Genomic DNA, 25,483 nt, shown 5'->3' on the forward strand with positions numbered 1-25,483 from the left:
TCTCACTCATCTTGTTTTCGGACCCACACAATGAAACACGCCTGTGGTAGAGACAAATGCTAGACAGAAAAGTATAAAGCTTAAAAAGAAAAAAGGAGTCCATTAACATTTCTCGGATTCCTTCGCTCGGTCTTCCCCTCATGTTATGCACTTGTGTTACATCTTGGCTGACTTCTCCTTAAACTGGATATTATTTTATTTGGACTTGGGCCAGAGCTCAGGAGCAGCGGCCTTAGCTGTGTAAACAGCTGTCACCAGCAGGAGTCATAACTAATAGGTATCCCTAGACAGGGGTCACATGTAGTTTACATGTTTACCAGCTAATGGCTTTAGAGATGGTACTGCCTTGGCGCAGTAATGGACAGTAGTGGAGTGTCATGGACAATGCAGGGCTGGTTATCATCATCAACGACCATGAACACATATGCATATTCATTGCTGAACAGTATATATACTATATATAGAGCTTATATAGTGTTAAATGTTGTTTATTGAAAACAAGAGAATAAAGAAGAACAGACAAGTCCTTTGGCTCATCCTGCTTTTTGGAACATTGTTGTAACAGCAGCCAATACATGACAACCCAATGTGCTGCTCGTTTGTAGCAGTAAACACTGCGGCATGTAGACACAAGACAGGTACAGCTCCATACATCTGCCTCCAGGAAATAATACACTAAGCGACCTCGGTGCCACCCAGAGATTTTGGATGCATGTCTCTGCTTCTTCATCCAAAAGTTCTTTTTTTCACAACATCCAACACCTTTGTGAGACTCTAGCTCACCTGCATACCAAAGCTCATGGCTTTTTTTTTTGTGGCACCAGATTACATTTCAGCGCCCAAGAGCGTCATGTAGTGCTTTAACGGAGAGGAAATTAATTTTGCGCCCCGGTTATAGATGTTCATTTTACCTCATGTGCTCCGTCCTGGCCCGTGGAATACACTCGTCCCGCCTGCTTTATGAAAACATTTATTCCTGGTTCCTCTCAAAGGGCACTGTGAGACGCGTACTCCTGAGGGCTGAGCGTGGCCTTTCGGAGCCAACACAAGCCGGTTTCTGTTAAGAGGCTCGGGTGGTGCCAGCCATTCAGGTGCAGTTCAAGCGGTGGTATGAGAACACAAGAACAGACGTGACCCAGACACCTGCTAGAGGTGGAGGTGGACGCTCTCATCTGGAGACACACACCACTCAAATTAAACTGTATATCATAGGCCTGTAATAACACCTCAGATGAACTTCTCTTTAAAGTTAGTTTTGTGTGTGTGCCGGCACTAACCTTCACGTTACTGATCAAGTAAGACATGACCACATGTAACAGCTGGGACAACATGTTGGCTGTGTGCAGCTTCAGTAGGAAAATCTCTGTATTTTTCTTACATCTAACCTTCTTACTGCCGCAGTGATCAAATATTAGTGTTGCTGTTTATCTATAATGAAGCAGACTTCAGTTAGGTGAGAAAACAAGTAAGCTTGTGTCCTTTTCCCATGAAAAATGTGATGTAGATATTGGATCCAGCCTTTTTTTCGGGGGAGTAATGCTTTGATGTTTAGGAGTGTTTTCTGTGGCACGCACCATGTGTGAAAGTGAGACCAGGTCTTTGCCATCTGTCCCCTGTGGTGCACTCCACTTTTGACCCTGGCGATCACCTCAGATCTCCCTGCAGGCCTCTGCGGGCGAGGAGGAGTCTGACGTTGTATCTTGTTAAAAGGTTAATGAGGCGAAACTTTGTGGCATGTCGTGCCTGCTTGAGATCGGTATGAGGATATCCCCAAAATATAGCCCATAATAATATAAAACCTAAAGGGTAAAGTTACTTTTGTACTTGTAGTAGTAATAATTTAACAATCTCAACAAAAGCAACAAAAACAAGCAAACAAGCCACCAAAGGCCTGACTCGAGGGCCAATTAACTTTTACCCCAACATTTACCATATCTCATGGTCAGCAGCAGGAGCACGGTAGCAACGTTTTCAGTCACTTATAGTAACTATAGCAAACCCCATCTGCTGATCACCATGAGATATGGTAAATGTTGGGGGGAAAGCTAATAAAAGGACCTCATGATAATATTGTGAATTTAATTATTTCAGATTTGATGGACCATTCATTTCCTATCCCTACAATACTTTAACTGTTTTAATGCATATCCTCACTTCCAGTGATTTAATGGTCGATCCATTTTTTCCCGAAATTTAATTAAGGGAATGATTTGGCTATGTCTTCTAGCACTCTCACTGACAGGAAGTCATAAAACACTATTATTTGTGCGAACATTTCACATTTTTCTTTTAGTTTTCAATCTGTTCCATGACACCTCAGCAAAAGACAAGTATCTCCCCATCTGGATCCGTATAGACTGTACGTTGAGCTTCCTGGCAAGTATGAAGAATCTCCGTCCAACTCTTTTGTTTTTCAGACGTGTGAGCTGGAGATCGGGATGAGTTTAGTCAGGGTGATGACAAATGGGGGAAGGCAGACGGGAACACAGGTTAGGGTGGGAGAGATGGAGAAATTCAGCTCAGGGTGCAAATATGCCAAGCCTGCCCGCGGACTGCACTGATCCTCGCCTGCCATGTCCTCGTCACACGGCCGAGTCCCTCTCAGCAGCATGTGCTTTGGTGTGTGTGTGGGTGTGTGTGTGAATGAGTGAATTACTAGACTTCCAGCACATTGAGCTACAGGTGTGAAAATTAGGTGTGAGGTTTATGTGTGATAAATTACCAACATGTGGGCTAATCTGAGCCACTCCACCTTTTTTCTCCAGCCACCTTTTCCCCTCTTTTCCTTCTTCTTCTTTCTACGCCAAGGGGAAAACACATTTCTCCCACAGTTTGAGGGGGGAGTGTAAATACTGAAAATTCAAAGTTCCCACCCTTTCCCCATTCTCTCGGGGCTCGTTTCTTATTTTGCACCGCTTGTACTTCATCTTTAGGCTGTAATGTGATTGGTTACTGTCATAAGCCTGTCGGAAATAACAGGCTGGTTCTTTTGAGACACATACGAGATAGAACAAAGACGAAGTAGAGCGGCCACATTCGTCTGTCTTATCTCCCTCATGTCCTCTGAAAGGTGGCACATTGACGCACAGCTTCCACATAAATTCAGAAATTAAGACATTTATCTGTAAAGTAAAATCTTTCATCTGCATTTCAAGGACCACCGTCTACATTGCAACCATGGTTTGTTTCTACATCTTTTAATTTGTTGGCTTCATGTAAACTGATGTGAGGGATCTCTGTATTTTGATGCCTGGACAGTACAAAAAATTATGAAATGCCTTCTGCCAGCTCCGTATAAAGACCCACTGCAACCAAATGTTCGAGATAAGTTAAACTGCTTGACGTATATAAAAATAATCTTCTTTCTCTTTCTCGGCAGTTGCATATAATTCCATGAAATTGTTCCATGTTGGAGATTTCTCCCAAGAAAAAATGTATAAAACAAATTTCCTGAAAAACCCACTGTATTTTGCAAACACCTCCTGGACAGTTGAACTAATAATTTCCAAATGTGGCGTGCATCATCCCCGGACTGTGATGACTTAAAGCCATAAAACGATTTATTACACTCCAAATAGTTTTGCAGCTAAAGGTCCGTGTGTTTTTGGCACAAATTTTGAAAGAGAGCCATAATTCATCCAGTTGGATCTTCAGAAATCGTATGAATGTCATCATTTCGTCGTCTCATTATTGACTAAATCTGCAAAGTGCTTCGTTGGCCCACATTTTCCTAGTTGCTTAGAACCTGCATGTTTCCATTTGCAGCTGTATTTTAATGCTAAAATACACAACCTTAGATCAAAATGAGCTTTGATCATGTGTTCGTGGAAGGTATGGTATGAGTTCCTGAGAAACGTTACAGATAAGTGGAATTTTACGGGGGGCGTTTCGCAAGAACATCGACATAATTCTTTGATAGAGTGAATAAAGATGGGTGCGGGGAGAAGAAGAAAAGCTGGCGAGAAACATAAAACACATGCTCGTCTTCTGTTGCCTACGCAGAGAGAAGTCCATCCTCACGGGTCGTTGTTTAGCTCCCATCGTGCTTCCATTCCTGAGGGTATTAAATAAAGCGCCTTTTGCACCTGCGCTCACCAACCGTGGCGTTTACAGTAAAGTGAGCATCACTGAGAGAATCAGAGACAGATGCTGAGTGGTGATGACCTGTGCCACTCAGCTGGAAGTGCCAGGTTGAATTCTCTTTAAGAGACAACGGCAAGAGAGAGAACATATATTGGTTTTAGCCTTGACGTGTGTGCGGGAGAACCCCGCTCGGTTTGGGATATTCCAGTCATTATATTCTCATGAAGTGCTGCCATTTGCACTATATATTGGTGTGACCACTTCATAGCTGTGCCAGAAACACATAAAAACAACACCAAAAATAACAGCCTCATTTTCCCCTCCACTGGAACAAACGCTGAACTGATGGCATTGTCTCAGTGCGTCGTTTAATTAATGTTGACACTGACTGTGAACAGATATTCCGTTGTTTTCAGTGTCAGGCTGGACTGTAAAATATTTTACGGGGCCACAGAGCTGCAGTGAAGAGGCGATGCTGTTACTTGGCCACCACATCAAGTTGAGCTTTCCGTGGTGGTCAGATGTCTGTTATGGTCAACGGTCAGAGGTTCCATCGTGGTGGAGAGTGTGAAAAGACGAGCACAGCAGACCGTGAGATTTGGTTAGGTCACCTTTTTTATTTCTAATTTTCCTCAAACAGGAATTATGAGGTCTCTCTCACATCATGGGATCCAGATGTGGGATATGACCCAGGACATGGGATTTAAGTCATAATCCATCATAACAATATTAATAAGGGAGCGGACTGATCCAGGCCCTTCATATAGACTTGATATAGAGTGCAGGGGTGAGAGCCATGATGAGCTCAGCTGGACAGATTGGGGGAAAGGTGCAGAGAGTGTTTCCAGGTTGTCAGCATCTCTATCTGACTGACCACATGTTCACAGAACATGACGGCAGAGCGGAGTCGATAAGTTCCCCCTGCACAGGTCACGTTCTGTGGCCAGCGGAGACATGACGTGCTCTCAATCTTTTAATTTATCTGCCAGAGAGAAAAAACTATTCCTTTAATTCTCTTTCTCTCTCTTTCATGTGGTCATGCAACGAGTCAGAGTCAGTTTTCTCACCTGCATGCGGCTGTGGCTCAACCTGTTGACTCAAGGCAAAGTAAATTACCCTGTGCTTGTATTTTATTGTGCACTAAAAAGTGCAGCTTTAAATTGGCCGACCAGTTTCCAGTTGCCTGTTTGAACCGAGGCTGCCTGTTTTACCCATTCAGCGCCGCATAAAGCACCACCCTTTCAAGTGAGGGTTCAAATCTCCCTCGCTGCACCGCCTCGCCCGGTGGATCTGTGTCGCGGGAGAACGCTCTTCTGGCCTCGATCTAATATGTTTGACAGCGAATGTGTTTGCTCAGTCTCATGCTGCAAAATCATTATATGAAGCAGGACTGTCCTGGATTATAAACATGTGCTTACAGTATGATCTGTTAAAGTAAACTGGGGGGGAAAAATGTAGATCCTAAAACCTGACCATTTCCAGCTGTAAAGGAATCGGAGGCAAGTCCAACATATTTTCTGCTAAATTGGAACAGAAATGTGCCTTCAGCGCACACAGAGTCCGATGTACCCACACCCCCACCCCAACGCTTACCCCTTCAGTTAGTTTTTTTTTTCTCCCACAACTTTTGAGCTAAGTGCGACTTCCACTTCCATGGCAAATACAGTCACGGGCGCGAAAAAGCAGCCGGTTTGATGTCATTTTCCACGTACCAGCTTTTTAACGAGCTCAAACAATGTTGAGACGTTACAACAGCTGGTGAACTGCGGGTGTGAGCGTTGACACGGTTGGCTCCGCTGCTTTGTTTTATAGCTACACAGTGTAATCCTGGATGCCTGGGGTACAGAACAAAGAACCGAAAAGCTGCTGCTGCTGCTGCTGCTACTTCTTATAAGGCTACATCAACACTACTATGTTTTCATTTCAAAATGGCATTTTCAAAATAAAACAATCTACGTCCACATGATCAGTTTTAACCCCGGTCCATACTAACAGGCCTCAAAACGCATTTCACGTGACCACTCACGATGGAAGGACTTGGTTGTTCAAATTGCTGAACGTAGGGCAGCAGCGCTTGTAATTGATTATCTATCTTGTGTTCTACACTGGTAGCCGAGGCTAATGCCCATTGTTTTCTTCTGAAAGAGAGTCATGTGATAGGAGCCCGACGAATCAGTGAAGGCTATGTTCAGAATGAAAAGATCCAATCAAGCGGTTGTGAGTGTCTCTGTCTCCATTTCTAAAATTTTTTAACTAAAACAGAATTTTTACTAGAATTTTCAACTAAAACGGGGCCTGCAGCGTTCACAAACTTCTCTGTTTTTGCAGCTCTAAAAGTGTCGAGGACGTGTATCGCCACCAGTCGGCCACCAGCTCCAACGCCTGTCCCTTATCTGCCCTTTCCCTCTCCCAAGCTTTCTCTTTTTCCATAAAAGTGGAGCAGCAGAAAGCTTATACCATCATTTAGGGAGAACAAGGGGAGGTGGACAATAAACAACAATTGTCTCAGTGCCACGAGGAAAGCGTATAATTCTGTTGGTGACTGTGATGCTTTCCACATGAGAGCACAAATCTTCCTGACCTGCTGCTGCCATGTAACCCCAAAACCTGAGGTTTGCCACTGCTGCCTCTCCTCCATATGACTTTTATAGTTAGTATAGATGTAGAGAATGAAGTGAATTACTTTGTTTTCCTCATGTTACTTGACGATACCAAACTTTGTCATGTGCGCTGTACTGTAACAATGGACAGTGTAGCTGTTGGTTGGTTGCATTCAGTCGTTATTATTAGATTTACATACCAGGGGTGCTTGGAGAAATGGAGGAGGACTGTGGAAAAAGAAACACTTGTGTTTTAATAGACCTTGTCTGCCATTTGCTGCGTTTGTAATTCGCAGCAGCTTTATGATTCCTTCCTCACGTCTGCGGCATTTCCAGGTCATCTCAGTAGTTTATCGAGACGCATGCTCCGTCCTTTTAGTGTCCTGTGCCATCATTTTCAATTTGAGATCATATACGACTATGACAAACTAGGCTCTGATCCAGACAACCATCTCACAAGCCTCTGTTTTAAATGTTTGGTGCCAATATCATCAACTAATAATGTGAATTAATTTCACTTTACTTAAAACATTTACCTCAGGATGACCCACCGCTCTTTCTTTAGGTTTCTCCTCTGGAGGAAGAATCATTTGACCATATCATTAGCGGTGGTGTCGGGTTAGAGAGGTGATAGCTGGATTTTTCTTTTAAGAAAATATTTTCTGTGTTCCCTGAATATTCAAGTCTGATGGATGTGAGCCGCTGAGAGGTGAGAAAGAAGAATACAACCATTAAACAAGCTACAGACAGCACAAAGTACATAGATCTTTCGGCATAACTTCTGATATGATGACTATGACTGAATCTGTTTATATTCATCATGTTTCTTATACTAGATTGTATTTTTTTACGTTAGATACTCAAACTTAAAGACTTGAAAATGGCTGCAAAGTATCTTTCAGCTTTCAGGAGGACCTTAAAAATGTTTTTATTGATGTCAGCCTGCAAAGGCTCCACATCAGTGAAACCCTACTTAAGAATGTTCTCTTGTTTTCAATGTTAAGTTCAGGGCTCTAAAAGAAACAAAACAATTATGTCCAATTTGCCTTGTTAGGGTTTCGGGTTGCAGAAAGTTTGAACAGGTCATTGTGAATGATTTCATGGGTAACAGTAGGTGAATAGAGAGCAGGAAGTTAGCTGGCCATGGGTGGAACCCCCTGTATATGTGGAGGCTTGTGGCAGCCCGAGCGCCGTCTGTCACGCTTGCTTTGGACTCGTAAAAACCTACCTGAGACAGAGTTCGGGGTTTCTGCTGGATCTCGTGCCGCCCTAATTGCTCCTGAGCTGCGATCAGAGCGAACCCTCCTGCGAACCCACAGCAGTATTGAGTGAAAAGCGCTGTGCTTCTAACATGTTATTGTTCTTCATGTTGTAAGTCAGACTGTTTTACAAGAAGAAGAAAATTCACAGTTCATAGTCCAGATACTTATTGCTAGTGAATATCTGCAAGGCCCCTTTAACATTTAATATTTATATTCTTGGCTTGAATTTTGGAATATAAAAAATTACTGGTTTTGGATTGGGTTTCTAAAGATATTAGATTTTTCGTTCTTCTATGCACAATCTGATAAAATATATTTCACCTTTAAGGACTCTAGGTCCTCCGAACGATTCAAAGGAATACTTTGAAATACGAGAACACCACTAATTAACTCTCTTGTAAATATGGAGCTGGAGACAGCTGGAGATTTTTATAACCGACTTGGCTTTTAGCTTTGTATTCATGCAGATACATATCAAAGGTCTGAATCATCTCGTCTTTTAAAAAAACACACGCGAGTTAAATTCCCCCCTATAGATTCCTTGAAATTGTCTATTTGTTATACAAGAATCATCGGCTTCAGTCTGGGTGTCACAATATATTGTTGATGAGTGAGGGAGGGGATAAGCGAGGCATCATTCATGTGGTTCCTGCACAAGAGCTGCAGCTTCACACACTAGACAACACACTGAGGAACTAGTGAAGCCTCAGTCTGCATGGAAACGTCCTTGTCGAGGTTTCCTCATTGATGTCCACATGGACTCTGGCGTTCCTAAATGCAACACTTATGGATCAGAGAGCTCCTCAGATAGATGTCAGAAGTGGGAACTGCTGATTTGTTTTGTTTTACGTAATATGTATTCTGTGGTTCAAACCTTGAACCTCATTGGTCCATCGTGCACAGGGAGGGGCACTGCGAATTGACATGTGCGCGCTCCTCCTGTCTCATGTATGGCGAACCGGGCATCCGAAATCCCACGTTGCTCTTTCTGTGCGGCTTTTCCACACATCTCTCTAGGTCAGTTTGGGGTTCAGCGTGATTGACGGAGGAGACCCCAGAAGAAGGAGCCGAGGCATTGTATGATTTGCGGGGGGGAGAAGGAGCCTCGGAGGGCAGAGGAGCATGTGACGAAACACGGTTGGCATTTGGACAGACTGGGTTTTTGAAATGATCTGCTGGTGAACAGGAGAGAGATACACTATGCACAACAAAAACCACATCCAGTACTGAGAACACTATTCCCAGCACACTAAAATTACAGTGTTCCTGCCAAATTAGGTTAAGCTGCAGTGATCTATTGAGACTTCATAATGAACACTATTCCCAGTCCCCTTTGATTTTCCCCTCGTTCATGCCACTTAAAAACATGAGTGCTACATGCATTGGTAAACTGCTTTCAATTGTCATGCCAATGAAGCACGCTGAGATCAAAGTTTTCACACAAAAGCCTTTTTACAATTACCTTTTAGTTTCCCTGCTGTAAGGAGCCACGCTTATATTTCTTCATTAGACTAGAGAGTGTTTTCTTTGAGAATGGCTGAAGCCTCCTGGCAGTCGACAGACATTATGTCGGTAGTGTAGGACGTGGGTTGGACAGCGCTGCTCCAGACACTGTGAATTGCGGCCCCCTTCCTGACATACCTGTGGCCTGAGCCTCCAAAGCTTTCCAAGGCACACACACATAGACGCTTATCTCCCAAGATCAGGACCAAAAAGAGTTACTCTCCACCATATACCTTCATATGCCTTCGAACCAGTTTTACGCCAATTCCAAGACGTTGGGATCTGCTGCATTCGAGTGATGTGTATGCGTTACAAGATTAGCAACCAGCAAAACAAATGTTTAACAACAAAGAGCAACCGTAATCTTCAAGCCAGACGCAGGAAGAGGCTTTTTTACTGACTGTAATTTCTCTGCTGATTGACCGGCCAGTGATCTAAGATGACCGCAATCCCCGATTTTATTTTTCTATTATTGTTTGGATAGTATTGTTTGCCCACTGTTAATAGCTATGATGAGCTGGAGCTTCCCAGTCTGACAGCTACCCATTTTTGCCAAGTTAGCTTTCCCTTTCCTTTTCGGTGTTGTGTTCAGGTTTGGCGAGGGCAGGGGGAGCAAATATGACCAAGTTAATGTGAATGTCAGTTTGCTGTAAACACATCCAGACTGTGTATTCGACAGAAACATATGGTTAAGTATTGAGGTTTGGTCTAATGTTGCAGCTGAGTTTTAGTGAATGGAAGGACTGACAGAATGAAACTTGAGATATGTTTGAGAAATTCTGTTTGTGGTGTTACCTGACGGGAAAGAGAAACACTTAAGTACAGCTGTAATAACTTTTTTCTTTTAAATGAAAGTGACATTTACTGTGTTTTTTAGCATGTTATAATGCAGGTTTTAACACTTATTACATGTTAAAATATGAAATAATGAACATATATTAAGATGTAGGTGCCTGCACAAAATTTAAAAAGTTTTAAAAGGCACATTATAAAAAAAATAATCAAGTCAAAAACCCAGCTGTACATTACATATACTATACTATACAGCACCTGTGTCCACCATGTGGCTCTTCGGATGCTGTAATGGGTTGAGAGACGTACGACCTACATCAGCACCAATGAATTAAGAAATAATACTTTCGACACCAGATTGACAGTTGAACATAGGACACAATTTTCCATCCGAGAAGTGGACAAGCCAAACCGAGTCATACTTTGGGGTTTTCATTTCTCACTCGTGTCATTCTGAACGAGTGTCGACTAGAGGTGAACAATCGCCAGTGTGTGTGTGTGTGTGTGTGTGTGTGTGTGTGTGCGTGTGTGATGAATAGGTTTGGAGTGCACATCCCGGCACTGCTGTGATCAATGGGGTGTCGCTGTAAACCTCATCCCTAAAGACCATCAGAGACACGTTCTGATTAGCACTTAATCTTACTTCCATCCACCCCAGCTTTAGGAGAATGAGCGTAGTTTGGCAGAGCCAGTGTACCTCGCCGGAGACCGTCCAAGACAGCCACTGACATCTGCTGACTGATTTCCACATGATTACAAACTGATGCTTGCACTGGGCCCACTTAGCGCTTTCTTTCGTCTGCGTGAATCTGTTCAGAGAAATCTAATATGAGGATCCACAGCCAGTAAAACCGGCATGCTCTGCTCTGTCTCTCAGGGTTTGTCCAGTTTGCTGCACAGTGTTTTATGTAGCATTGTGGTAGGTCGCTCCGTTTGAACGGTGCTGTTACCCAGTCCCTGCTTGTGATATTTAAGACTTGGCTTAGATTAATCGAAGTGTCTCTCGTTTGGGGAGATTGGATTCGCCCAAGGACATTTTCCTGTAAGCGGGACGCTAAGGAGTTTACATTGAAAGTGACTTATTGTGGAATGGACTGTCTTTTTACTGGCTCCTTTGTCTTCCACAGGCAATCCGAGCTGAGGCCATAGCCACTGAGGTTTTGGGGGCTTTCATCGACTGCCTCAACACAGTGGTTCAGGAGGCCAGCTCCGACCAGAATTAATGCAATATTCACATTTATAACCAATCAGCGCTCGAATGTCGAGAGGGGAACTAGAGTTTGCGTGAACAACAAATTTTGGAGACTGACATATTTACTGTGAATTAGAGAATATCCTGCTGATATATCTATTATGGTTGTTTCGGATTTTAGTCTTGTACTCGGGTTGTTTTGAACTGGCCAGCCCTCCCACAGTTAAGACTGTTGTCTCAAGTTCACCCTGTTCTTGTCACTGGGTGAAGTGAGGGTCAAGACAGAAGAGTGATGACACAACACTGTTAAAGAGTTCTGCACTTCTGTTGCTGCTGCAGAATAAACAGTGCTCTGAACCACCATGCGAGATGCATTTTTCCATTGCGGCCATGGCTAAAGCTTACAGCAGCACCGACCCACATTTACGGTCACTGTGGCATAATACTAACCCTTACACAACTGGGTTTGCATCACCACCGTATTATGTATTTAAAATAAATTAACATAAATGACGGTCAAGACAATAATCTTGCCTGAGAAAGTATTTTTTGTGAGGTAGTATTTTTTGAGTTGTGGTAGTTAGCGCTGTCCCCTCAGCAAGAATGTTCTTATTTTCAAATCCTAGTTTGGCCAGGGTCTTTTTGTGTGGAGTTTGTGTGTTCTCCCCACGTCTGTGTGGATTCCTTGGGTACTCCGGCTTCCTCCAACTGTCCAAAGACATGCAGATTTGGGTTAGGTTAATTGGAGATGCCAAATTGATCGTAGGTGCGAATATGAGTTTAAAATTTGTTTGTTTTTATACTGTATATCGGCCTAGCAATAGCTGGCAATAGCACTAGTGAACGGTCCAGGGTGTACCCAACCCTTTCACCCAATGTCAGTTGGGATTGGCCCCATCTCTCCCTACGACCCTCAAAGGTATAAATAATAAATGGATGGATGGATGAGGTTGATTTTAGAAAATGTTTAAAATGCTGGATGTCACCCCAAATTAATGTCAGAAATGTCTGTTGCTGCTTGGTTATTCTGGTTGATTCATAAAGACTAATCACTGTCAGTTTAACTCCATATCATTAATCGCCTTTGCTGTTTTCTCCTCTGTTTGTCCTGCAGCTAGCTATGGAGCGTACCCCATCTGTAAGGGCTGCTCGGTGTGCTCCAGGGACAACGGCTGTGTAAACTGCCAGCCCAAACTCTTCCTGTTTCTGCGGAGAGAGAGGATGAGGCAGTACGGGGAGTGTCTCCACGACTGTCCAGCGGGATACTACGGCATGCGCAGCCCTGAACTCAACATGTGCTCCAGTAAGCCCTCTCCAGCCTACTCCACCCAGCCTCTCTCTCACTCCTCCTCTACCCCTCAATCTCCCTGACCTCTCTCACTACCCCATCTTCCCAAGACACACACACACACTCCCTCAACTTGCTCTTTCCCACAACGCATGATTTATGGTCAATTATCCAGAGGAGACACACATATCTCACAATTTGAACGGCTCATCAGTTCATACAGGTGGATGTAAGTGGTGAAGCTTCGTCTTAGCAGTGCCTCCCGCTGGATTCTTTTTCTTTTCCCTTTAAACCGTATTTAGCATTACCTAACATCCGATAGCTACAAATATGTTTAAAGTCATGAAATCCAGGTGCAAATGCAACTAAGAGACTCTCAAGATTTGGCCAAACTGACTCCGATGACTAAGGCTCGTAACATCACGTTAAGAGCAACAAAACAGGCCTTTTGGCAATGACATTCAATATCACTTCAACTACAGGGATGATTATATATTAGCATCAGGGCATGAAGTTAACTTCTTTTGTTGACGGTCTGCAGGGGCTTTTGAATTGAGACTTTCACCAGACAGTGTAATTTCTTGGCAGTCAAAGCTTTTTTTGGCCTGGAACAGAAATCCAGTTACAAGTGTGTCCAGATCCTCCAACAACTCTACATTGATTGAAGTGAGATAAGGGAAAACAAAGCATTAATCCTGAAGATTAATAGTCATTTTATGAGGAAGGAAAATGTGATGAAATTCTACTTTTATTTATTATTTTAGTGATGGAACTATTTAAATGGTTTTGTTAATAGTCATCCTGTTTTTGCTCTTTTGTACTGCAGTAAAAGTAATAGGCTACGAGTTCTTTTTTTCACTATGCTGTTTTGTGCAAAACATTGTTTTGGTTTCATAATTTGAAACAGACCATTTCTTCAGTCTGAATTATGTTTTACCTTTAAAAAAACAACTGCTCCAAACAGCAACATTTAGAAGTTGACACGTTCACATGATTCTTGTTAAAGAATAACTCTAAAATCCAATTAATGAAATGTTTCCCTCGCCTCCCCATGTAGCACACTGTGTTATTCTAACATGGAATATGCTCTGATGCAGAGCTAGAGAGTTATAGGTTTACACAGTCCGGGGTGTTGGCTGAGGGTTTCATATGAAAACAGAAAGGAACCTGAACTTATTTAGTTACTTGAGCCAAACTCCAGACAAATGCACTAGAATCACTCTAATGAAGACTGAGAAAAAAAAAGGTTTAAATGCAAGTTAATGATTCCACTTCATTATTAAAAGAGCATGTTGACGCAGCACCAGCCAATACAGATAATTAGTAAAACTGAGTTTTCACTTGTGAATCACCTGGTCGAGTTGTGATTCTTCTTCAATCTAGGGTAGTAATGCATTAATTAAAGGTGCAATATTGTGAAAATAGGTTTCACTAGTTTTCACTGTTTATTTAAAAAAAAAAGTTAAAATATAAATTAAAAAGTTGCTTCGCTTGCTATCGCCATTCCGAAAGCTCATCCACAACAAGATGGCCATCCAGCTTTATTAGCCAAGAATTGTATTCTGTTTTCACGTGGAAGGTAGATTACTAGCAGCGCTGTCCAGAGTGGGTCACCGTTAAATACGTGCGGTGAAGTGAACAATGTGTGACAAGTGAAGTAATGAGCACCCCCTCCAAAATAATAGCTCCAAAGTCCCTGATATTATGATCCACATTTTGAGTATTACCAATGCTGCAGTGCTGTTTATGGCAGCCTTCTGCCAAATCTGATCCTAGGCCGCCTTGTGAGCTCTTTGCTGCTTAGCCAATCACAGTATTTGATGAATAGTGAGAAGTTACTTCTGCCTAGTAGAAACATCTGACCATATGTGGCTGAGAGGTTGTCAGAAAAACACGTGTTCAAACATGAAACCATTTTTACGTTTCAACGATGACTTCTTTTGAGTATTATAATTAGAAATTCAGAACTACTTAACCAATAGTTAGTGATTCTTCTGAATACTGTGATGTTACTAATATGTGTCAAATTTTCTTTTTTTCTGAGGGGTTATCTCAGCTTAGCTCAGGTGTGAGGTGAACATTTCGATTGGAGTCCCCAATTGTGAAGCTAGCTGTAAATCCTCAATAGCAACCTGCAGCATATAGCCTGGCTGTGACATGTGTCAAGTATAGAAATTGTGAGGTCAGGGTGCAAGACCCAATAATTGAATGGTATGGGTTGTGCCTCAATGGCGCCTACACCTTTATTCCCTGTTTAGTCTCTTGGTTGGTCGGACCATTCACTGCATCTTATTCCCTATCATCTCTATCAATCTCTATCACCTTGTTTCTTGTCTGTACTTTACTGTCATTATCTAAGCCCAACAATTTGAATCTAGCATGGTCTGGATGAAAAGGAGGAAAAGGGATTTTATATCTTATTTATATCTATATTTATATGTCTGCTACTTCCAACAGAAGGTAGAGATGTCCCAACAGAGTCAGTACCGAACATCAGAAGTCCATTTCACTCAAGATTTCCTGTGATGGGATGTTGTTCTCTGCTGCAGCATCTCTGTGTCATTCAGGCTAATGCGATCACAGAGGTTTTGCAGAAAATGTTCATCTCCTGCAGTTTAAACCAGTAAAAGTGTCTGTTAGCAAACTGCTGGTATTGATTGGATACCGCCAAACAAAACACTTAATCACCGCATGCTCATGCACTCCCACATATGCATCTTCATCAGATCTCCCCACATTAGAGGGAAACTCCTAAAGGCTCCACAGTCATTTCACCCTATTTTCATAACTCAGAGAAAATTAGAAGAGAAAGACATCTTGTTCTCTGGTAGAAAGCCTTTTTTTCCCCTTTTTACTTAAACCCTGCTATCCTAACCGCTTTATCTCCATGCTGAGTGAATTTTGACTTAAACTGATCCTGATGTGTGGCAAGTTAATCTGAATCCTTCTCCTAAACTGCTCATAGAGCAACATCTTGTATTGTCACGTAGCATCAGATCTCAGAGCGAGACCTACTTTGATGTGATCGCTCCTTCAGCCCTCTAATCCAGTTTCCCTGTTTGACCCTCATGTTCAGTTGCGCTCTGCACATCATTTTTACGAAACAGTTTGTGTCCAACCTCCACAGACTCCACTCATATTTTCTTGGGTTGGAAGCTAATTGTCTGGTCAGTGAATATTTGTAAGTTGACACAGTCCAGCTGGTACGCAAGGGCTCAAAGGCACAGTGGACGGATAACAGTGAGGGGTTCTCAGCCTACATGGTCAGATGTGCCGTGTGCTCCTGGTTCCCAAAGAGGCCTGGAACGTGGCATTACACCTCTGTTATCATGAGCTTTTTAAACACAGGCCCTGAAATCACTTAGGGAGCAGCTGCTTATTATTACACCAGGGTTTCTCTGTGTGATCTTATCTCATTCAAGACATTTTTTTGTGGACTGCCTGGGTAAAGGAAAACATGGGCTAGACAAGCAAAAGGCTTATACCCTCAGCCACTCGCTGGCTGAAACCTCACTTTCCGATTTTTCTGAAGGGGATACTGAGGAGTCAAAGGCATGTAACCGAGCGAGATATTGGGTGTAAAGACAAAAAAACCTTTTGCCCTGTGAGCTGACAATGTGATGCAGTTTGACACAAGGAAAGTCACCAAATTACGAGATTGAGACTTAAAATAAATACATTTAAATAATATATACTTATTCAATATTTTGTTTGTGAAATAGCCTTACATATATTATATTTTCATATTTACATTTTTTTGCATTGTGAGCTCAATCAGGCAGCCAAAACATCAGCAATGCGATATATTTAGTATAACCATTTTCGTTCATGGTTCACAGTGTGAAATGTCACAGTCGATACTGTAAATTAGTTAAGGTGTACACTATTTTTTTTGCCATTGTAGGTCAACCTCCTGATCATAAATATTGGAAATGTATGACTTTAAAAGATGTAGAAGCAGCCCAGTACACTAATAGTATACTAATTCAGCAAAATTATTTATCGTCCGTACCCTACATAACTTATTAATTTCTCAGGAGTACTTAAGGAACTGTGCCTCACATGATGGAGGTTAGATGTAAGGCTCTCTTTTCTGGGGTGCGGGTTCCCTTATGCTGCAGCGGACGTAACACCATCATTAGAGCCAAAAACAATAGGAGCTATACTTTCCGTAACATAACTAGAAACACCTTTACAGCTACACTTCAGCTGGATTTAAATGAGGCCCGGGATATGGCAGCCACTGTGTTAACTACCATCACTGTTATGTTGCTGGTTCGTTCGCGATGCCTTTTTGTTGCATAATACCATTCTATATGTCCATATATTCTGTTCCTCGAGCTGTGCTTTGCAAAGACTCCTTTCAGCAGCCGATGGACGGGTTGATATGAGTCCTATACAATATGCTGCAACTCCATGATATCCACAGACTTTCTTATCAGCCACCCAGAACAGGCCCCACTCCAGTGTCTGTGGGTGTCAACCCACTGCTCAGCGGGGAAGATTTGTAGCAGCCGCCGTACAGTGTATTGCGTTATGTACAGCCAAATCTGCATGAGTGCGGTGCAGTCATGATCTTGCCTCAGTCACATTTCATAATACCTCGGTTTTAACATACATTACTGAGCCAAAGCATATTCTGGCATTTTGTATCAGTGGCTGAAAGAATTACGAGCTGAAAGGCGACTATCAGAGCTGTCTTTTATAAGAGAGAAAGTGTTGAGAAGGTCAGCGGTGGGGGTGTATTATGGACCCCCCACTGCTACACATACATCCACATACTTAAGCCACCAACCCAGTTGCCATATCCCACCGCAGTGCATAGAAACCCCAGATGCTTGCTGCCAACCAGCGACCAGTCTACTCACGGCCTGAGATTGCCAATATCCTGGATGCATGGTTTAGATATCTCAGCTCAATCAGTGCCAGCGTAATGTGCCACTCTTCTGTCTGAGGTAATTTTAAGAATAAAAACATTATTGTGATTTTTTATTACATTTCACAGACTGAGGAAATCTGTGACCAAATCCCATTGTTGTGTTTCAAACCGGTTTGTCACATCAAATTAAGTCTGGAAGTGGAAGCTGATTAGATGTGTCTTTTCCAAGATCATTTTAGTTTTAAAGCACACCATGGAAATATGTTTAGTTGGAGGGGGATAAGAGCCGAGCATCATCGGCCTCAGCCAAATGGGTACCAAGCCTGTGTGAAATAACTCAGGAGTTCTGCAACCTTTAGTTGGCAGCATTGGCAGCTCTCTCTCTCTCTCTGCCCCTCCACGTCTCTCAGTCAAACTCTCCCTTTCTCGCTCTAATTCTGAGCTTGTGGATATTTCCATTGCACAGTCTAACCAACAAAAAGACCAGTTGCTTTTGGCCTTTGAGTTTTACCAGGGGACATTTAATCATCACAGCTTTAGTAACCGCACTTTCAGATTTGCCAGACAATACAATGGACCCACCAAACCAAGCCCTGCTCCCACGACAATAGAGCCAGACACAGTTGAATCACTTTTTTTTCTCCTCAAAACAGTGCATAATTATGCATACTGTAGTGTGACTGGAAGAGCTGTCTGTGCCTGACTGTCTGAAGCGCAATCTGTCTGTGTGTATTCGGGAGCTCGCTGGACGGATACAAGACCAGATGCTGGTGTATCATGGACTGTATTCCTTGGAGTGAAGAAGCTGTGAGGACCGCTGACACATCTGTCATCCCTGATCTCTCTCTGGAAGATGCTGATTGACAGGAACACCAACAAAGCTGCACCTAGCTTTATACCCGTGGGCGGACGAGCACCCATGTGGAAAAAAAAAAACTGCCTGGAGAGAGTTGGGAGGAACATGGCAGCTCTGGCCTTTGCCACAAACTCCTGCCATCCGTAGCTCCACACGACATGGCTGGGTGGCAGCGAGCAAGCCAAAGCTTCCATGTCAGCCAAACCCGAGCCTAGAGAGTAGGTCAGAGCTCTTCGATTCAGCTTGGAGGCGAAGGATGGAAAAAGAGGGCTTGTTTTCCCCCTCACACTGCCAGGCCTTTTACAACATGGACACTGCGGCTGTACAACATCAAGTCTGTTTAGTTTTCTCAAGGAGATCCCCTCTGTATATTGATGAGTCGTCTGACACAGATCACCTCCAGCTCAACTCACGTAAAAAAGACCATGTCTGGAACGTGAGACCTTCATAAAATTTCAAAGTCACTTAGGCATCCCGGTCAATATTCATTTGAAGAAATGAAGAGATTACACATGGTGTGGTACGGCTATGGAGGAACAGCAGTTGACTGGAGCTAAGATGAGGCTTTCAGTGTCTGATAAAATCGGCGACCTCTCTGTCAAGACCACACCTGTGGGATCTGCTTCTGCCAAGCACGGGCCTATAGATCGCAAGTGACACTCCGTGACTCATTGGTTAACTTTTTTTGACTTGCAAATTACATACATTACATACATTTCAAGTGTGAAATCAAACCAAAAGGGTCAGAGCGATGTGGCGAATGGTGGAGTAATGATGAGGTCTCTGATGTTCCCTTGACAGCTGAAACACAAGGCTTCTCCTGGTGTGTTCATATTATAACTCACGGCCAGAACCAGGCCGGGAGATAATGATGATAATGCGTTTAAGTCCCAGGAACACCGGGCCTTCAGTGGGATCTGATGACCTCATTATTTCTCATTAGTCTCCCTGAGGCACCTAGATGAAGACTTTAAAGGTGGTCCAGAGGTTAATCCTGCAGGGAGAACGAACCCGCTCCCCTGTATCTGTTTCTGAAGCTGTCGTACAAGCTGCCTAACTGTCCATTTGGCTTGCAGACCGTCCAACTTTCTGTGTGGGAGCTTCTCCTGTGTCACAGATAGCCCCTCACTGCCCCAGATAGCCTTTTGCCTGATAACCGAACAGAGGGATGAATGTCTGTCATAGTGATCCCTTCCTACCCACCTCGTTCTCTGATGACCTCTGACCCTTAAGCTTTGCCTCCCTGCATTCTAAATCCCATGGTGCCGTATGGATGTGTCATCCACCTCATCCATCTCACATAGTGACGTTATTACTTATCTTCTATTTAGAAAACCGCATATCCGCGCTTTCACACTAAATCTAAAACTGCAACCAAGACTGATGTTTAAAATAAAAAATGCCCGTCATGTGCTACTGCTGCTGCAATGATACAGTATTTCACACATCTGGGTTGCTCGTATTTACTGTCAATAACTGAGGATTGCACAACAACCTCACTGCTTGAGAGTACTGCCAGATGTTCCCCCTCTTACCGCTTTAATTTTTTTGTTTTGGGAGCTGAAAGTCTCTCAGGTGATGACAGGCTTGGGAAATGTGAAGGGTAAAAGACAGCTTTGTGCTTTCCAATTAGCTTTGTGATTTATTAGCCTGCTCCCTGTATTGGGATTGTCTTGTATCAAACCCAAGCCTAACGGATTCAGTTCCCCCCAGAATGAAGAGGATGAGAGACATAAAAATCTCAGAACATCAAAATGTATTCATACCTCCCTCAGACTCACGCATTCCATAGTTATTAAAACCTCTACAGCACTTCAGAGATCTGAGACATATGTTGAGATGCAAGATACAATGGAGCAATGGAGCGAGAGAAATACTGAGATGAGCTAAAATCTTCCAGATGATTGAGTTAATAACACAAACATGACACGAGAAAACAGTGAACTACTGCAGCGATTAGTGCGTTATCGTCAGAATTATATTTTCAGGATGTGGAACGCAGCTTCATTGCAGATTTGATTTATCTCCAGCCATATCTGATTGGTATGTGTGTGTTTGTGCATATGTGTGTGTGTCCATGGTTTGTTTAGACTGGTCGGGAAAGCGTGAGACCAGAGTGAGTGGGCAGAGGCCATACTTTAGGGTTCAAAGTAAAGCGGGGAGGGACCCCTCGTTTTGGAGGAATGTCGAGGAGGAGGCCTGATGGTTAGCTGGAGATGGTGTAATTAAGGGGTGTGATTGTGAGAACCTTCCCTTCCTCAGGCCTTGCAAGGGTCACAGATAAAAGAGCAACCCTCAGCCTCTGTCGCTCTCACATGGAGAAAATCTCTGTAATGCAGGTCAATGCGTGGAGAAGCGCACGCGCATTAATTCCCAGTTGCGTAAACGCAATCGGAGGAGCAGCTTGCACTCTACCTGATAGTGGCTGCGGGTTATAGGTTGTGGCTCCCCAACACTGGGAGCCAATTTGGCCGACAGGGCCACATCGAGCTTCTGAGGAGCGTTATAAATTAGACTGCACTGGGAGGCTCCTTCTAATCATGTGGGCCTGTGCGCGCCCTGTTGGTGTGGCTGTTGTAATTTTGCGCTGTTTGACGTGCTATTTGCAGAGTAAGAGCTTGATGACACATTGCCGGGCCTTTCTTTGCTAACGCGGCAGTGTGCGTCATGTGCAGCGGCAGGGTGTGGCGTGGGAGGATAAGTGTGCTGTTGTGTTTGCTGACTGAATGCAGCAGCATTTGTTTGGCAAGCCGCCGCAAAATGTTGTTGCCCCCCCGACGCCTCCCCCTTTAAACCCACCTTCCCCCTTTTATATCTTAGCCAAAACCGAAAGCATCCACACAGCTGGCCAGCTTTGTGATCATCAGCCATCATTCACACTCCAATGAAATCCCGACTACCAATAATCCTCAGTAATGGAAACAGACACAGATTGGACCAAGTGATAAAATAGTGTATTACCCTATTCAGCTTTAATGAGATGTATTCTTCCTGTTGCAGCCCGCCATTAGTTTAAAACATGTGAGCGAGTGTGTTTGTATCCAGCCTGTTGCAAGTCGCTGCAACCCGTTGAAAGAGGTCAGTGTGATACAATTTCTCGACGTCTCTTTTGTTGTGTTGTCACACAGTAGAGTTGCTCGCTCTGGACAGGAACAGGAAGATGGAAAAAAATAAAAGTCTGTCAGGCAAAACAAGTTTTCTGAAATATACTCTAGCCCTGGGGAGAAATGATTCACAGGGCATTGCCGGCTTTTTTTTGCAGGAGAGGCGGTATAATCCTTTCAAGAACCCCCTTCCCCAAACCCCTTAGCACTTGATCAACTCCAGATGAGAGGTTTGATCAGACCCTGACGAATCTCCTCTTTCTCCTATTCTTCTTCCTCCTCCAGGGTGCAGGATAGAGAACTGCGAGTCCTGCTTCAGTAAAGACTTCTGCACCAAGTGCAAGTTGGGTTTTTACCTACACAAAGGGCGCTGCTTTGACAAGTGCCCGGAGGGCTTTGCTCCACTGGAGGAAACGATGGAGTGTGGAGGTACGTGAAACAACACAGATATGTACAAAACATGAAAAGATCCAGTGTCAAGAGTACTGTAGACACTCTTAACACCTTTCCTTACCTGTACACAGTATTTTATAACTTCTCAGCTGGCCTGCTTATTTCGGACCTGTAAACAAGCAGCTCAGCTGGGACCACACACAAAGAGGTTACAGTGTCCCAATGAAATGTCTTCAAGCCTGTATTTAAGCTTGACCTAGGGTCTTTGAGTTGACCCTAAATGATGCTCCGCTGTGGTTCACTGCACATCACTGCTCTTGTGTGTCTCTGCAGAGGGCTGTGAGGTGGGCCAGTGGAGTGAATGGGGAGCATGCACCAGGAGAAACAAAACCTGTGGCTATAAGTGGGGTCTGGAGACCCGGACGCGGCACATTGTAAAGAAACCACCGAAGGACACGATACCTTGTCCCACCATCGCCGAGTCCAGGATGTGCAAAATGGCCCTGAGGCACTGCAGGAGAGGTGAGAATTTTTTCATTCAGTTCCAACTCCATTCATGTCCACTTTCAAGTGTTACACTAGTGTGGTGAATATTAAAGAAAACAGCCCACTCTTCCCATAGGAGAACTCCTTCCCCCTCTCTCAGTTCCACCTGTCTCATGTAACCCCTATGCCTTGCACTCAGCTTTGTTTTTTCACCGTCTGTGTTTTTGAGGTGCACAGTGACGAGTCCGTGCGTGAAATATCTGTATTTTTCCATGGCGGCTCTGTTCGAGCCAGCTCTTTTTCTGAGGTATATTTTTCCCCCCTCTCGCCCATCTCCCTCACTCTCCTCAGTGGAATTCTTCAAAGTAAGAGCTGCAGGTTTCCTCAATGGCCGTCTCTGTTTCCTCCCATCAGCTTGAGAGATATTTGCGGTGCACGCAGCGTGTATGTCGGGCCATTAAGTCAAATGTGGAATTTCTCTGTCTGTGAATACAGCTAAGGGAAATATTTTTTTATTCAAGAAGTAAACCATTTCTCTCAGACGGTCCAAACACACCATTTGAGGTGATGGCCTCAGTTAGCAGTGCTTTTAAAATAAATGTCTTTTCCCTTAATGTACTTTTACGTCCCTCATAAACTCTGGATTAGGATAGGCCAAGTGTAAATATTTAATTCACCAAATAAGGAAGCAATTACAGTGGCAGATATCATTCAGGCTGTCAAAAAAGAGAAAAACATTGTTTAACAGAAAGAGGAAAATATTCTAACCTCGCAGATTTTTCTCCATTTTTGGCCCAGACTGTTGAATTGGAGGATCATCTAGTGAAGTGGTGAAAGAGTAAATAAACTTGAAATAAACCCTGATAGTTTCTCATATTTCAGCACTTCCAAGGCAGGCCCTGCACTCTGAGTTGGAAACTGTGATTCCATGGCACATTTAGTTGCTAAATCCCTGTAGGGGAAATTCTCCCCCAACCCCCACGCACCCCTTCATGACTTTACCGTGCCTACTTGACCTTTTCCAAGAAACTTTATGACCTGCTTTAATTAAAATTTGGCATTGTTGCGCATGGTTACTGGCTTCAATTATCTGAAGCATGAAGTCACTGATGTGAAGTCGTTGTGAGGCCTTATAGCAGAGCCAAGTTTCTTCAGGCCTTTAGAAACCGACAGTAGGCTCCCCATGTCCATCGTACTTGAAGCTACTGTTCCCTGGCGCTGCGGTCATTGTAAACCACTCAGTACAGTTCCTTATCCAGTAACTGTTACGTCTCTGTGGAAGATCAGGCCTCAGTTGTGTTGTTAAAAGCTGTGCGTAAAAGTGTCACCGTGTCTGCATGTCAGGACTCTCTGGGCTCGTGAAGGGATGCGGTGGCCTGTTTAATAAAGTTACATTTCAGACTTAGGCATGTGTAGTTAATGACCCCAAAAAACACACTCACACTCTCAAACACCACCTGCTCGACCTCTAGTGAAAAATACCCACTTGGCAAAAGCCAGTGAAATGCAACACTCTTCAGTTCAAATAAATATGATGTAAAAATGTAAGCTGTAGTCGAGGGAGTAAAAATACACCCAGCAGATCCAGGGCCGTCACATGGGAGCTCGACTGACTGACATTGTAAAATAATCAACCGGCATGACTGATAATAAAGCATGGTCTAATGGGAGGAGAGGCCACTCTCTCAAATGCAGGTGATCAGGAAGCGGGGAAGAAGATCAGTGGGTTCATGGACGGGCTGCATATATGGCTTAGGTCATTATGAAATAACTCGCGAGGTGACCTTTGAAATCTCAATGACTGTAAACTATAGGCCCTGAGGGCAATGCAGCATGGTCAATTTCATCTTTAGATAGAATTTAGAAAACTAACCTCAATGCATGGATTTTGCAATCAGACAGAAATGTAAATACAGTATAAGAAGTGCTTATTATGATGACTTGGAACTTAAGACAGTCCAGAAATCAACTTTTTTATAATTTTTATCGGACACCAGACACCAATGTTTAGGACAGGCAGAGGATTATATAACTGCAGACCATAAAGATGCTGTGGATTAAATGGAGTCAGGAAAGAAGAGAAAGCAGCATGTAGGTGTACGCTATTTATGGAAATGCTTATCTAATCTCCCTGTCTTGTATTTCTACATATCTACGAATTTAAATTACACTGGATGTCATTGAAAGATCCCCGTCTTCCGGCTTAGTCGAGGCGCACAAGGACAACATAAAGGATATTCTGCTGTTCCCTTCTTTGTCTGCAAAGATCTAATCCCTCTGTAAAACATGTAGAGAAAGTAAAGCCCAGATGATGTATGTCGAGAGGCGAGGGAGATATGACGAGTCGTGTAAACTGTATCTGATGTGTTGCTGATCAGTGTAAACACTGTAAGTGATTCGCACCTCTGGGACTCATTTGCTTTTCTCTGCCAGTGTTTGCTAGAACAGCAGTATCCTGGTATCATGATAGCACATGGATAGAATAGAATGGCTCTAAGTAGAGTGCATACCTCCACCAAGGGCCAACAGTTCCCTTTAGTTCAATTGAGCCACACCAAATTGCACGCACTTAGAGTTATTAGTACTCGAAATATGATTTTCTTTTTAAATCAAGATACATGCATTATATGGATCCTGGTAAATCTGGGAAAAGTTCAAAAAATGCATTGTTAAAGCAAGTGATAAAAAATGACTGTATCCGCCTCATTGTCCTGTTCTGTGCCAACACTTAATAAGTTCCTTCTTCCCCAAATTTCATGGAAATTTGTTCGGGTGTTTTTGGGTAATCTTGCTGTAAAACAAGCCAACCAACATGGTCATGGCAAAATCTGAACCTCCTTGGCAGAGGCAATGAAATGTGTGGTAATAGACTGTCAAACGTTGTGTATGACCGACACCATCCATCCAACTGCCAACTTGCTTTTAAGCAACTTGTTGAAGTTTGGCAAAAACTAACACTGGAGTTTAGTGTGTCCACCAATTGGATTTCACTGAATATTTCGGCTCTCAGATATATTGGGGCGATCTACGTGCAATGACATCTGC

General features: G+C 43.3%; 1 protein-coding gene across 2 annotated transcripts in view; it reads left to right on the plus strand.

Moving 5' to 3' along the window:
- rspo2 (R-spondin 2) overlaps window positions 1-25,483 on the plus strand; it is a 58,020-nt gene that overhangs the window by 11,213 nt on the left and 21,324 nt on the right. For both annotated transcript variants that reach the window (XM_035162906.2, XM_035162907.2), the window contains 3 exons: window positions 12,547-12,735; window positions 21,845-21,988; window positions 22,286-22,474. In XM_035162906.2, coding sequence (XP_035018797.1) covers window positions 12,547-12,735; window positions 21,845-21,988; window positions 22,286-22,474 — 522 coding nt within the window. The remainder of the gene's footprint in view (window positions 1-12,546; window positions 12,736-21,844; window positions 21,989-22,285; window positions 22,475-25,483) is intronic.

Source organism: Hippoglossus stenolepis, chromosome 8 (genome assembly GCF_022539355.2).
Source record: "Hippoglossus stenolepis isolate QCI-W04-F060 chromosome 8, HSTE1.2, whole genome shotgun sequence".
Classification (NCBI taxonomy): Eukaryota; Metazoa; Chordata; class Actinopteri; order Pleuronectiformes; family Pleuronectidae; genus Hippoglossus; species Hippoglossus stenolepis.